Genomic DNA, 16,205 nt, shown 5'->3' with positions numbered 1-16,205 from the left:
TAACACCTCTTTTGCAGCTGAAGTACCCAACATTATGACCATTCACAGAGATAGAGAGCTTAGCAGAATTAAGGATCACTTCAATCCAATGAATGAAGGAGTTGTGAAACCCAAAAGCCTTGAGAGTGTCCATAAGGAACTTCCAATCAATTGTGTCAAAAGCCTTCTTGACATCCAGCTTGAGGACTAAGTTTCCACCAAGGGTCTTGTGATCAAGGAGATTTACTGCCTCAGATGCTATACAGATGCAGTCATGTATGTGCCTGTCTTTGATGAAGCCTCTTTGATGCTGGGAAATAATCTTAGGAGCAATTTTAGCCAACCTGTCAGCTAGGACTTTTGTGATGATTTTGAACTGGAAATTTGCTAAGGCTATTGGCCTGAAATCCTCAATTTTATCAGCTGAAGGGAACTTTGGAATTAGAATCAGATTGTTGGAGTTGAGATTAGGGAGAATCCAACCCTGAGTGAAGAACTGGTTCACAGAAAGGCACACATCAGGCCCAACTATGTCCCAAAAATCCTGAAAAAAACAACCACCAAACCATCAGGGCCAGGGGCACCCTCTCCATTCATAGCAAAAACAGCAGCCCTGATCTCATCATCCAAGGGGATCCTGGACAGCATATTGTTGTCATCCTGAGTAACCAGCTTAGGAATCACACAATCAATGAGGTTACTAGGCTGAGTTATATTCTCAGAAGCATACAAATTTGTGAAGTAACTTAAGACATGATTGTCAATCTCCTGTGTATGGAGCAGAGTTTCATCACCCTGTCTAAGGATACACATAGACTTTGTTGCATACCTTATCTTGGCAAGGTTATGGGAAAAGGCAGTATTCCTATCACCACTGATTTGCCACTGCAGCCTAGACTTCTCTTTCCAAAACTCCTCCTCAGCAATTAAAGCTCCTAACAGGTTTTGCTGAGCCTGATCCTCCTGATTCATTAGAGTGTCAGATTGACCCTCATTTGTGATTCTGAGTTGCAAATCCTCAAGATTCTTGAGAGCCTCTTTGACCCTTATATGAATATTTCCAAAAACCTCCTTATTCCAAACCTTAAGGATGCTTTTGAGGCCCTTAAGCTTGCTGGTCAAGATGAACATGGGGCACCCAACCACCCTATTAGCCCAATGAGCCTCAACCACTCCTCTGAGACCCTCATGCTTCAACCACATTCTGTGGAACCTGAACTGAGGATAAACTCTAGTTTGATCATTGCAGAAACCAAACATAATAGGGTGGTGATCAGAAGCAGATCTAGGCAGAGTACAACAATAGCTTTGATGCCAAATATCCATCCAGCTCTCATTGCACAGAGATCTATCCAACCTTTTTTCTGTGTGAGCTAAGCCTCTTCTTCTATTTGTCCAAGTGAATTCAGCTCCCCTAGTAAGAATGTGATGCAGCCTACCATCCTCAGAGAATCTCTGAAAATCCTCACAAGCTAGCCTGTTAGGCAAGTAAGAACCTTTGCATTCATTGGCACCTAAGACAGAATTAAAATCCCCAAGGCAACACCAAGGCCCTTTATTATTAGAGATTAGAGACAGGATGCCATTCCAAAGGGTCCTTCTCATCATGTAATTGGTGTGAGCATAAACTGCACAAATGAAAGCCAACTTATTGTCCTGCATCAGAGAGATGGAGATTTGCTGAGCTGTGTTGGAGATGATTTGAGGATTGATCCCATCACGACAGGCACCCCATAAATTAGGGAGCAAGCTACCCCTATCATTCTCAATGAAAGGCTTGAGCTTTAAGGCAGACCAGTACATAGGACTGATTTTATTCAGAGGAACCATGGGTTCAGAAATGAAAATAACATCAGGCTTGTTTATAGAACAAAGCTTTTTAAAAACTAATCTAGTTTTGGGATTCCCCATTCCTCTACTGTTCCAATAGATCACCCTCATTTGGAAACATTTAGATAGCCACCCCTACGGGTAAAATGAACTTTTTCCAGGCTTTGCTTCTGCCTTAGTTTTTTCTTTTGGGATTTTGACAGAACTTTTGTGTATGTCCCCTCCTCATTTGTGTTTCTATGTTATTCTCCTCCAATTCCTCACCGATATCCTCCTCTGCATCAGCCCATAACCTCCCAACAATTCTTGTTTCTTTTGCAGCCAAGACATTAGCCATCTGGCCATGCTGTTGGACTATAAATCTCTCTTCTTGCATTAGTTGAATGGCTTCATTCTCCTGAGTCTCCTCCACTGTTGTGTCCCTAGTGTCATCCTCATCAGAAGAGTTCTGAGGATCAAAGGCCTCCTCATTTGGGCAATGAGGGCCTACCTTCTGGACCTGATCAGGTTGAAGGTTGACATTATTCTCAAACTCCAATTCTATAACCAAATCATTCTCCATTGCATCCTTGGCCACCTCCTTATTCTTGTCAATTTCAGAACTCTTGCTGGCAACATTGTTTGCAGCAGGGCCCCTGTCATTCATAGTCTTAGGATTTTTCCCCATTGAATCTTTCTTGAACCTTGGAAGGTCCACTCCAACTTCCTTATTTCTCCTACAGGCTGATAGGAGGTGACCAATAGATTGGCACCCTGAGCAGAAATCAGGGAGATTCTCGTATTCAATGTGCACAAAGAAAGCAAAGCCTTCTCTTTCGACCAAAATTTGACTAGGCAGAGATCCCTTGAGGTCAACATCTATCAAAATTCTTGCAAAGTGCCCAAAAGATCTACTTGAAGTTGCATCATCCAGGGAAATTGGAACACCCAAACCCCTTGAGGTCAATATCTATCAAAATTCTTGCAAAGTGTCCAAAGGATCTACTTGAAGTTGCATCATCCAGGGAGATTGGAACCCCCAAACCTCCAGCAATAGAGAACAAAATTCTAGGACTCCAATATTCCAGCGGGAGACCTAGGATCCTAACCCAACACTGCGAGTGAGACACCTTCTGAAGGCTAGGATTGAAATCAGGGGACCATAGAGATAGCCTAAGAAAGCCTGGCTTTAAACTCCAAGACCCAACTGCACAGATCGACCTCATATCATCCACTGAGGCAAATGAAAACTCATAGTATCCCTTACCCAGAGAGATCATGCTCCATGATCCAATCATTTTCCAAAGAGCTTGAAGCTTCGTTCTGAGCTCAGTGAACCTAAGGGGCGAATCCCCCTTGGATAGGATGAGTCTGCCATGAAGGTGAGACTTGCACCTTTGAAGACCAGCTTGGTACTCCTCTTCAGGTATCTTTATAGCAATGGCATCTCCCTTGATACACGGTTGAGGAAGTTGAGAGATTGAAATGTCACACGTTGCTTTGAGAGCTTGAGCAAAGGACTTAGTCTTATGCACTTCCGAGAAAGTTGGAGCTGGGTCTTTAGCCTTGGGAGCCTCAGCCTGGCCAGCTTCTTCCAGGTTAGCCAAACAGGACCAAGGTATAACTGGATTTTGTGCATTTCGTGGGGATCCAAGTTTCATCATTGTGCTTCCAAGAATGTTGGAGTTAGTCATTAGTGTTTCCAAGAGAGTTGGAGATTCACTTCTTCCACTTCATGCCCTAGCAGAGCTACAATCACACAAAAGTTGATAATTTAAACCATAAAATTGGTTGAAGAATACTCTAGTATCTATTTTTTAATATGCTTTTCGGTTTCAACGGTTTCTAAATTTATAAATCATGAATCAAACCAAACATAAATAGTTCCTTAAAAAATAATCGAATCGAACCACAAAATTGAATCACATTTTTTGGTTCAGTTCGATTTCATCAATTTCGCATTTTAAATAGTAACCGCTTACACCGCTAATCATAATAGAAATGTTTGAGGGGAAATCAAAAGAGGAAGATTAAATGTGGTGACACATGTTATGTGAAGGAGTTTGTCCTTTTCAACAAATGTAAGTTGAGAAACAGAAGGTCATTTTGAGCCGGAGAAGATTAGAAGCACTTTGCGTGTTTGTTGAGTAATGATCATTTTAGTTAATGAAAAGACAAATACTATAAAAAAACAAAGAAAAACTAATATGATAAGACATTTTTATCCTTTTACATATAATAAAATAACATTTTTAGCATTAAAAATACAAAGAAAATCAAGTAATTATCTCTCCATTCATGGAGATGATCCTTATTCGTGTTTATCGAGTGCAATCGGGATCCTCTTTAGTATTGGAGGATCCAACATTGAATTACACATGTACTTTTAAAAGATTAACATTGTAGATTTTTTTTTTAAATTACTAAACCTTTGTCAACCTTATATTCCAGTATTGGACTCTCATATATATATCGAAGAAGATGCAAGCCCATAATAAGAGCTGAAAAAAAAGTTAATAATTGGCATACCCGTCTTGTATTGGAGGGAGGTGGCAGAACATTATTTTGTATTATAGTTAAAGAGAAAATTAGTAATTATAAATAGTAAATAAATTAAGCTGAAAACAAAACGTTTGAGCTGGATTTAAAATAGTAAAATAATTAGGAAATGAAAGGTTTCTGGTAGGTTGAAAATGAAAAGTTTGAAGAGGAGTTTTTAATAAAAAAAAGGTTTTATTAATGACGAAAACAATAGAAAATGATTTTATGATGAAAATGTAGAAAATGAAAGGCTTTATTAATGAGAGATTTAATATGTTTGTAATAAGTGTTAGCGTATCATCTTGTACTAGGGGGATTGAGAGGTGTATTAAGAGGGCAAATGTCCCAAAAAATTGTATCAAATAATTAATAGATTAAGAGAAAAAGTGTATATATTGTTTGTCATTCTTTTTTATATTTTTACTATACCATACATTAATTTATTATAACTCTTAAATAAAAATAATGTTATGATTCTCTTTAAATTTTTAAGTGGCCGTGCATATAGATTAATAGATAGACTAATGTAAAGCTCAATTATTAAAAACTAAAGTATAGTCTATGAATGACTAAATGATTAATTTGGGTCTTTGTTAAGAGATTATTAATTTTGTTATTCAGAGATATGCACCATAGTCCCTAATGCTTTTAAATGACTCTCTTTATATTCTTGAGTGCTCAAAGGATTTACACAAAATACAAATTTTCTGTGTTTATCAGCATGTTGGATTCTACATTAAATGAGAGACTAATCACATTCAAAATATTATTATTATCTCTCTTATCAAATGTGCTCTCAGTAACAACATTCATAAATAAATGACAAATTTAACATTTTTAATATTTAGAAATAAAGAATAAAATTTTAGTGTGTTAAAGACTAAAAATACTTTATCCTTTATTTATGTATTAACTAGGTAATTTCCTCGTTTGTTCCGGAATAAAACTCGACAATATTTAGTTGCAGAAGAAAGTTATATAGAATGCATTATTTCCCAAAGAAACAGATCACAGGAATGGTTTGGAGCAATTTATTTTTATTGGGAAAAAGTGGTGGGGCATGGAAAAAGGTTTTATTATTGACGAAACCATACAAAATAAGACATGTATATACGTATCAAATACACGCTATTCGAGACAGATATAAAAAATAGTTCAAGAATAAAGTATCTTTCTATTACTGGAAGATAAATTATCATATTTAGCAACTAAAATCATGACATATGTCAGATTTAATAATTATCTATAAAACTATTTCAGAAAACTAAAAAAAATAGTAAACATGTCATAATTATAGTGACTGAAGACAATAATGTATCTCCTAATATAAAAATATATTTTATTATCTTATAATATATATAGATAAAAAATGTAAGAGTTTTTTTTAGAGTTTATGAAACCTCCATAATTTATGTATCAATCAGGGTTGGACCATATGAATTTATGGCAAGTGGGATGTACATGACTTTGTTTAATATTTTGTTGATTATTGTATTATTTGATAAGAAAAATATAATCATAAAGTAAAAAATATTTTTGACTCAAATTCTCAATAAGTAATAATAATAAATGAGTAAAAAAAGAAAATATATCACATATTCTCACGGCTTCCATGAGAAACTGTTTTTTAAAATGTTAGTATAAATTATTTTTATAAATAACGAATATTCATTTTTCACTTCTAATTTACTTTGAACTTCCATTTTTCGTTTAAATTTTCACATATTAACTTGATTTTTTTTCTTATAATAAATTATGGCCCTCATTTTTTACGCTCAAGACTTTTTAGTGTTAACCATTGTATTAATCATTTTTATCTCATAAATAAAAAGTAAAATAATATAAATAGCGAAAGTTGACGATTTAAAATTGTATAGATATTAAAAGTAATATTAAAAAATTGAAATGGGAAAAGCAATATTTATAGCTTCCCTTAGAAGTGCCTTGCTCACCACGGATCTCATAAACTTATGTATGACTATATATGAGTTGTTTTCTATTTAAACACACCATTTCCCATTCTTTTCACTTTCTCTAAATCTCTCTTCAAATTCTTCTTTCTTCCATCACTAACCATACCTATTTCTCTCTCTCTCTTTCTTCTCAAGTTCCTTAGTATTTTTGTTTCATATAAATACTATATTTTTCAGCATCTTAATACCCCATTTGTTATATAAAACTTAAACCATCACCAAAACCATATCTTGGTGTAGAAGAAGTTTGTTTAGGTAATGGAAGAGCCTATTGTGGTGAACAAAGGAGAAGAATCTCTAGATTTGCCTCCAGGTTTCAGGTTCCACCCAACAGATGAAGAAATCATCACTTATTATCTCACAAAGAAAGTGTTAAATAACAATTTTAGTGCAATTGCTATGGGTGAAGCTGATTTCAACAAGTGTGAGCCTTGGGACTTGCCTAGTAAGCCTCTCATAATCAACTTTTACTTTCTGATTATGCCTTCTTTTTTTCTACTTTGAAATTTGATTCATCATTGTTATCGGTGTTTTAAATTGGGGTCGTGTATTTATCACAATTATGAAAATATACGACCTGATTTCGGTAGCTTCGTAATTGCATAGACTTCTAAAACTATAACGTTGTAGGTCAGTTACAATGACAAACTTAGATTTAAAACCTTGATTATTGTTATTAAATATTTCAATATCATATGATATGAATTAATATATTTTCTTGTAGATTTTAACCATATGATATGATTATAATTGTGTAGAGAAAGCCAAGATGGGAGAGAAAGATAATTGGTTTTTCTTTTGCCAAAGAGATAGAAAATATCCAACAGGTATGAGAACAAATCGTGCTACACAATCAGGGTATTGGAAAGCCACTGGAAAAGATAAGGAAATATACAAAGGGAATGATAACTTGGTTGGGATGAAAAAGACCCTTGTTTTCTATAGAGGGAGAGCTCCAAAGGGTGAGAAAACCAATTGGGTTATACATGAATTCAGATTAGAAGGCAAATATGCAAATTATAACCTCCCTAAAGTTGCAAAGGTACATTCATTTTCTCGAATCGGATCACCTGTCCCACTTTTTTGTGTCCCAACCCAATAAGAAATTGTCATCTACTTAAAAAAAAAAATCACAAAATGATAAAGTAACTTTTTTATGCTAGTTGGTAGTGTTTGATTGGCTTGGTACATGGGGACGTAGTTTTTTAGGGACAAAAGATCTTCATTCCATTTTCTCTTGCTTTATTTTCCATTTTTTTATTGATTATGATATGATGAAGGGTAAAAGATTGATAACTTAATCATGGATTTTTCTCACCCAATTTCCCTATATTGCTTTATGATGACTATTTAGAAAGTGGCTTTTGTGTTTGTTTGAGAGTTTCTTTCATATACTTTAATCATTGATACCTTTTGCTTTATTGAGTTAAATTGTCAACAATCTAAACATTTATGACCTATTTTTTGTGTGATATTATTGCAGGATGAATGGGTTGTTTCCAGGGTTTTTCATAGGAACACAGATGTTAGAAAAATCCCTCCTTTTAGGATGAACTCAATTGGTGATGATTTTCTTGATTTTTCTTCACTACCACTTCTCATGGATCCTCCTTATGGCACTAACCAACCATCTTCATCATCAGATAATCACTATGTTCCAAACTTCATCAATAACAATAATCAAAACCAGAATATGCTAATGAAGCTAGAAGAGGATAGAACCTATGAGATTCCTAATCCTAGCAATAATAACCAATGGAATTATTGCACTAATGGTAGTTCAATAATGTTGACCACAGTTTCTCAGCCTCAACAGAACATGATCTCAGATTATTATGTGCACCAAGGAAATAATAAAGAAAACATGTCTCTATTATTGAACAACATGCAGTGCAAAATGGAACAATTCTCTTCTAATAATCAATCTATGGTAAGTGTTTCTCAAGAAACATGCCTCAGCAATGACAGAAACACTGACACAACATCTTCGGTGGTTTCTAAGCATGACAATATAGGAAGGAACAATAATGGAGCATTGTACGAGGATCTTGAAGTTCCATCATCAGATTTGGAATGCATGTGGGATAATTCTCACTACAGATTATAAAGACAAAAATAATCAAACTTGGTGAATAAATGGGTTCTTATATTTTATGATAATTAATTTTATAATTTACATTGATTCTGACCATATATCTCCTCATATTTTAATTCATATTTATATGTTATTAGATATAGATTTATGATTATCGAGGAGTTAGGTTTTTATTCAGAGATCATAGAAAGAAGAAGGATTTGATATTATTCATGTACATTTTTCTATGTTATATTTGTGAGATTGTTTTATTATTTACTTTTTTAATTTTTTTCAGTGGCTTTTTATAAGTTCAGCCCAATTTTCCCCTAGTTTATAGTCTCAACACCACAATTAATCATATTATTAATTGAGTTTAAAATCTATGCACTGACAGTGTAAAGTTTTTACACTGTCAGCATATCATCATCATTGATTTATAGTACTTTTATTTGAAAGTCAATACTAGTTAACATATAAATGGTAGAGATTTACTGACAGTGTAAAAATCACTTACACTATCGGTGTATACATATTAAATCCTTATTAATTAGTGTGACATGTGTTTGTTGTTATAAAAAGGAGAGCAACATCAAATAACAAATAAAGCAATACATATAATTATATTTGTATCCTCCTCATTTATATTTAAAAGATATTTTTACCTTTAAAATTAAAAGAAAAAATATACTCTCCTTTTTAGTATCATAAATGAGTCTGACTCATTATTGTTAGTCATATCATTACTATGGATTAAATCTAAAACTTTGAAATATATAAGAACAAAATAAAAAATGCAAATTATCAGAACAAAACCAAAACTCAACATAATTTCATTCACAAAATACATTGTAGTGTTAAAATTTTGTTTTAGTAAATCTTGTTGTATATATCATTTAGTTCATTGCTATTCATTTTTCCTTGATATACCAAAGTTTGTTTAGGCTCATTTCAAACCCTTCAGTTTCACTTCTTCCTGCTGCACAATATATATTTTATGGAGTGCAGAATATGTCTATGTGACATCCCACCAAGGTGAAGATCATTTGTCTTAAATTGTATCTCACTCCATGTTCTAAACCAATCAGAGTGTTTTATTTTATTAATTCTTATTTTTAAAAATTTTATTTTATTCACGTGTTAATATATGACTGACCTTGGACAGAGAATAAGATACCGTTACGGCCATGTAATTCCCATCCGTTATTTAATTAGTGCTTCCGCATGAATTGTTTCCTTAACATTTCAAGTAAATAAATCACAACTAGGCTTGTTTCCACATAAATAAATCACAAGTAGGAGTATTCAATATTTATTGAACCATTAATCAAAACAAAACTAATTGAATTGGTTTAGTTTTTGTATTGAATTAAAATTTTGATCTACCACACCAAGATCAAATGAAAGAGAATTGTTCTAACTAATTAGAAGTAATTCAGGAACAACAAAGTATTCAATCCAAATTGAATTGTTTATATAGGTTATGAACAAGGTTCATCAACACACTTGATAAATAGCTTGCTTATGTTAAGCTCGATGTGAGTGATTCAATACACTTGGTTTTGCAGTTGTTTTGATAAACTTCTTTATTTTCTTTCAAATTTATGTTGTTTTGTAAAATTGACTATAAAAAAATCTCTAAATTAGATTTGAATAGTTTAACTTATTTTTCTTCAGCAACAAATTTAGAGAAAAAATGTATTCATCTAAAGATTATCATATAAATCTTTCTAAGCTACAAAGAATTAATATTGTTACTTATAAACTTATCATTAATAAAATATATCATATGACATATGTCACTTTTCTTATGGTTTTAGAGAATTCATAAGTTAGTTTTATATGTGGATATATTATTTTTCATAAGTTTATCATTTCAACCAAATGTAGTTGAATTAAATACTTGGAATAAATTTATAACTTTATTCATTCAAAATTGTCATTCACAACTTAGACATAATTTAGATCTAGCAGAAAAATTAATCATATAATATCATTAATAGACCAAAAATGATTTAAATCCTTTTTGGATTTAGCTTCTCTTTATAAGGTGCACTTAAAAGATAAAGTTAGTGAGTATAAAGGTTATCCAAATATAAACATTTTGATTTTAATAAAACTCCATAGTTGACTTTCTAATCAATAATTATATTTCTATTTTATCCTCTAAAATTCATCTCTCCACTTTAGAAGGGTAAAACTTCTTTAAATTAATCTACGTTAATATACACGTGAGACTTCTCTAAAGAAACTTCCAATAATGAACTATTAATTAATAAATAAATGAAGTTATTTGGCAAAAGGTACATATTTTATAGAAAAATTATTTATTTAAGAAAAAAATAATTATGTAGCTAATTTACCCATAAGAAAAACCCCATAAATCTATTCAAAATAAAAGAAAACGAATGCTTGTATCATTTTTTAATTATAGAAATTACCATTTATCGTTACGATTTTACAAAATTTAGGCAGGCAAAATGATTCTCATGTCTGCTCTTTTTAAGAAAAAGTCATTTCCAAAATGACTTACATTATACTATTCTTGCAATAAAAATTAAATAAATTGCTTAATATAAGAGTGAGATTGATATGGAGAAATCATTGTTACTGAGCAGTGTGCACCAATTGACCAAGTTGATGAATCACGTGACTAATTTCCTGAATCTACGCATAAGATAAGTTTAGAATACAACTTAACCTATTCCTCTCACGTATCAACGGATGTTGATTCAAGTAGTATATGTTTTGTTCAACTTAAGCAAAGTCTCGGGTTCAAGTCTTATAGATAGAAAAAATAATCGCTAGAAGAGTTAGTCTCATAACTTGAGAATGTTCTCGGCTCGGATAGAATCGTCTCTGGTGCATGTGAGAAAGAAAAACAAAACTGTTCCTATGACATGTAAAACAATGGTTGGTTTCTTGAATCATGCCTCAGTATCTGTCCAAACAAACCTAGTCATCTCATATTCTTATTGGCAAAAGAGTTCTATTAATTGAAAATTCACATTATAATATGTGACTTATATTATAATATGTGATTTTTTTCGGATCAAAGGTATCATTCCTTAATGCTGATTCATCTCCAAATGTTTTTCACATAGATATATATATATATATAATTTGCTAAGTGGATCTCTTATTATGAATGTTCAAAACATTTTTCCTACCCACATTCTTCAAAGTAGTGTTTTAAATTATCAATGTAATTACAATTATAGTTATTTTAAGTTTGTGACAATTATGAGAAAATACAGTCAATATAGTTGTAATGTTATTATGGAGATTCTCAAAACTGTTGTAAACAACCTCAAATAGATTGAGAAATGCAACCATACTATAAATCAATAAAGTCATCTACTAGCAACCAAACTTTAATCAAAAGAATTTTCTTCGGTAACAGAGATTCAAGTTATTGATTTTATTTTACATTCAAGAATATAAATATCATCACATTACATCTAAAAGGTAAAATTGTCATATCATAAAATAAATCATTTTATTTTTTGTGTACTTCTCTCTTTAGTAATAGAGAGGATCATCACCCATACTAATTTAAATCAATAAAGTTATCCACTAGCAACCATACTTTAAATCAATACTTGTATATAGACGCGTTTTTAGTTTTTCCCCCTTCTATTTTTGCCTTTTTTGCGTGATTCTTTGACTCATAATTGTGCCTAAAGGGATAAGATCATAGGAGGAAACTAAAACTAGAAATAAATGTGAGTATGATAAGAAAGAATGGGATAAAAGAGATGGGTTTATAAGCAATGTGATAAAAAGGGATAAGAGATAAACCATATATAGTATTGTTTTGGTTTCCCACATGTATTCTCACACTGGAGGCAATCATATCCGAGCCGGGAACATCCACAAGTACGTGGGGCTAACTCTCCAAGCGGACATTTTTCCATTCACAAGACTCAAACCCAAGACTTTACTTAAGGGAAATCAAGCATGTATCACTTGAACCAACGCCCGTTCGTAAACCATATATAGTATGGATTTATATATAATGATATTTAGCAAATTAAAGTATGGTGGAGGTGGCCAGAGAATGAGGTAAAGGTATGTTATCGGTTATTAGAAGACAAGAAAGGTTCATCATTCTACTTAGTTTGGAATAATATTTGGTGTCACGGTTTGATATAAGATTGAAAAATACGTGCAATGCATATTCCTTTCTATTCAAAGCAAAGCCTTCATTGTGGTTTCATGCTTGAGGATAACTTAACCACCCCTTTATATAGGGAATGAAGTATCTTCTGGTATAAGGAGATAAGTTATCTCTTTCTGCCACTAAAATCATCACATGTGTTATGTTTCATCATTTTCTATAAAAATATTTTTTTAAATAAACAAAATAGCACACATGTCACATTTAATCACTCCTTTTATATATATGGTTGCTGCTGGTTTGGCTCCTTTTATTTTAATACACTAGAGATATATTAATTCAGATAGTATATACATGTTCTTACTCTAAAGCAATATAGATTGAAATCTTTTGTATGTTATATATGGATGGGTGTAATTTGAATTCTTTTGATAAATAGGAATGTTGTCATTTTCAATAATAAGGAAGCAACCTTGGAAGATATTGTGGATTAGATAAAACTTAAGGGTTGAATCTAAATCAACTGAAGATATAATAATGCTAATATGTCGTGGTTTGAATGAATTTTTAATTCAATTCTAAATTAATAGTGTTATTGTAGTTGATTTGAGTTATTTTCTCTTTTATGTGGGGTATCATGCTGTGATGGAGATTAATCTATTATGGTTTTGTTTTGATAGGCTAGGTTGTTGTAATATTTCAATTTTTAATAAAAAAAACTTATAAAAAAATATAGGTTGAAATTTTATGTATGAAAATTCTCAATTGGTTGTGAATATTTCGGACTACAAGAAATCCCTCTTAATGAATATTTGTAGTCTAACAAAAAAATGTGTTTTTTCATGGAAAAAAGTAGTGCAAAATGGAAGATTGAGAATGTGATTAACATATAGGAAAACAAACAAAGAAAGGAACAATACCTATTCATCTAAAAATGGCTAAGAAAGAGAGATAAAAAAGGGATAAAAATGTAAGCATCACATATATACATGCTTGTTTATGAATCAGAAAACCATGATTTGTTGCATGAAAACATGGGGAAAAGGGTGACATGGGGCACTCACCAACCAATGAAGAGCCTCCATCAAATAATCATCAAGTGTCACTATGAAAATGATATCACTAGCTATGTGGAAAAATATTATCTCTCCCAAATTGTGTTTCAGACTCTGTCTCTAACCAATCAGATTGTCACATTTTATAACTTTTTTTTTTTAAAAATTCTTTTAGTCACGTGTCATTATGTGATTGGTTTGGGACAAAGAATAAGACACAGTTAAAAACAGATGATCTTATCCCTAGCTATGTAGCTTCATTTTTTATGTCATATTTCTTGTGAATTTGATGTCCCTTCATTCCACCAGGCTCATATCAGTCACCTTCCATTGATAGAGGTTTGTCTTTTGTATTTTTAGGTCTATACTACCATTATTTTTCATAATGTTTATGCTATTGTTTTTACCAATAAAACATTAATCTAGTGGTGTAAGGCCCAACTAAATCCCAGATAAATAAATATGTCAAAAATTTAATTCTTAAAAGCGATATTTGTTGGAATAAACAAACATACATATCGTAATCGACTAATTCGTTACCTATAAAGTAAAGAGATACATATGATTATATAAAAAATACTAATTGTTTTTTAAATTGGTAGGAAGACTTGATCCCATTCAAATGTGTTCTAGAATATATCTACACCATATGAAAGCAACAAAATTGGTTACTTATCTAGTAAGCATAAAGGTTAGGGGTACAAAATATATGGTTTTTGGATTGGTGTGTAGGGCTAGGTTTGACAAAAATGAATTAAAAGTTAATTAGTCGGTTAGAGATTGAAAAATCAGGAACTCAAAGCATATGGTTGATAACTTAGTATATTGGAAAATGTTTAATTTGATAAAATAGTATATTAACTAACTGAATAGTGTAAAATGAGTCACTTCAATTAGCTAACTTTTTTTGCTAAATCTTATAAGTAAAAAGAAATTATTTTTAAACAAAAATTATCTCTAATCTAACATGATTAATTAATGATTCATCTTTAGTCAAGTAAACTTGCTCACTAATTTATGATCTCCTTGCTGACATTGGTTTGAAAGCGACTCAGTTGGAGACTCAACCTAACATCAACATCATTCTAATCTCAAGAAACAACACAATACATTGATGAGGTTTGGTAGATTTTCTTTAATGGTACTTAACTCATTCTCTGTTATGATTATTTTAGTGTTATCCCACAAACTAAAGATTGATACACTATTCGAATATGGTCAAGTCTCATCGAGTCAGAGGTCGGGTTCAGATTCAAAGATTAGATCTGGTCAATATTTAGGGTGGGTATGGACAAAGCATGATCTGCCCCAACCCGTCTCATAGTCATTCACTCATGATGTTTGTATGTGTCTATGCAAATGTATACATAGTAATGTCACCTTTTTGGTCGAAAGTATTATTATTCTCTAATTTTTCATCATATACACATGATTAATCATATATATACATTTATCATTTTATATGTCAAATTACATATTCATAATAATAAAAAATATTAAAAAGACTTTATCTAAAATGAGTATGCATTATTCTTGGGCCAAGACCGGGTTCAAAAAATGACACGATCATAAGTCATGTGATTTGTCCAACCACTATCAATGAGCCAACTTTTTGTAGAACTATTAGCGTCAAAACATGATACTGCAAACAATTGCTCTTCTTGTGGTTGACCATCAACAATATTAGCTTCTCCTTGTTGTTGTTATTGTTGCTGTTGTTGAGACTTGCATATTTTTCCATGTGTCTTAACTGACCACACTTATAACATCTTGCATCATGCCTCCACCAACATGTGTTTTTTGGATGATTAGTTTTTTTGCAGTATGAGCAAGGTGGAAAGACTTCATTATTGTTACTTTTGTTATTGTACTTGTTGTTTGTAGAACCTGCATGTTTGTGGTTATTACTTTGCCTCTTTTTCTTGTCTTTCCAACCATTGTTATTTTGTAGTTTGGTTTGGAAAGCACTCTTCATAAATCCTTCTTGCCTCATAAACCTCTTTTGTTCTTGTACCTGTAATGCATTCAACACTTCTGTCAAGGTGATGCTTGACATATCCTTAGATATTTCCAAAGATGAAATTGCAGGTTCATATTTTTCAGGAAGTGTAACTATAATCTTTTGAACTATTCTAGAATCATAAAATTCAGTACCAAGAAGTCTTACATTGTTGGCAATGGCTAGAAGTTTATAAGAGTACTCATTGATTGTTTTTTAATCTCTCATCCTTTACATTTTGAATTCTCGGATCAAATTCATCACTTGCATCCCTTTGACCCTTTCATCTCCCTCATATTCTTGTTTAAAAAAATTCCAGATTCCACAAGTTTTTTCAGTGTCATTATTCTGTTAAAAATGGTGGGTGAAACAAACTGTATATAGACAACGTGTTCTTACTTTGGACGTTCTTTGCTTCATCTCCTTCTCATTATTAATTTGTGCAACAGTTGAATTGTGCGGAAGGGTTAGAATGACATAATCTTGTTCAATGGCATCTCATAGATCATTAGCATCGAAGAAAGCTTCCATTCTAACAACTCATACATGATAATTCTTTCTAGTAAGTACTGGAGGTGAAAATGCAATAGACACTACTTCTGAATTCATTTTGACAATTTTAAGCAATAGAATGTAATAGATAAAGTGTTTTGGT

The 16,205-nt window shown here is 32.0% G+C and overlaps 2 protein-coding genes across 2 annotated transcripts in view; one reads left to right on the top strand and one right to left on the bottom strand.

The window, feature by feature from the left end:
- Positions 1-1,809, bottom strand: part of LOC109335561 — a 3,367-nt gene extending 1,558 nt beyond the window's left edge. Inside the window, exons 1-2 of the mRNA XM_019571695.1 lie at positions 541-1,809; positions 27-475 (exon numbers count right to left, since the gene is read on the bottom strand). Of these exons, the coding sequence (XP_019427240.1) occupies positions 27-475; positions 541-1,809 (1,718 nt within the window). The remainder of the gene's footprint in view (positions 1-26; positions 476-540) is intronic.
- LOC109335224 (NAC domain-containing protein 92-like) lies at positions 6,358-8,660 on the top strand. Its single transcript, XM_019571339.1, has 3 exons — positions 6,358-6,747; positions 7,061-7,344; positions 7,786-8,660. The coding sequence occupies exons 1-3, from the start codon at positions 6,561-6,563 to the stop codon at positions 8,407-8,409; spliced, it is 1,095 nt and encodes a 364-aa protein (XP_019426884.1). The 5' UTR covers positions 6,358-6,560; the 3' UTR covers positions 8,410-8,660.

Source organism: Lupinus angustifolius, chromosome LG20 (genome assembly GCF_001865875.1).
Source record: "Lupinus angustifolius cultivar Tanjil chromosome LG20, LupAngTanjil_v1.0, whole genome shotgun sequence".
NCBI classification, from domain to species: domain Eukaryota; kingdom Viridiplantae; phylum Streptophyta; class Magnoliopsida; order Fabales; family Fabaceae; genus Lupinus; species Lupinus angustifolius.
This window is presented reverse-complemented; position numbering and strand designations above follow the sequence as displayed.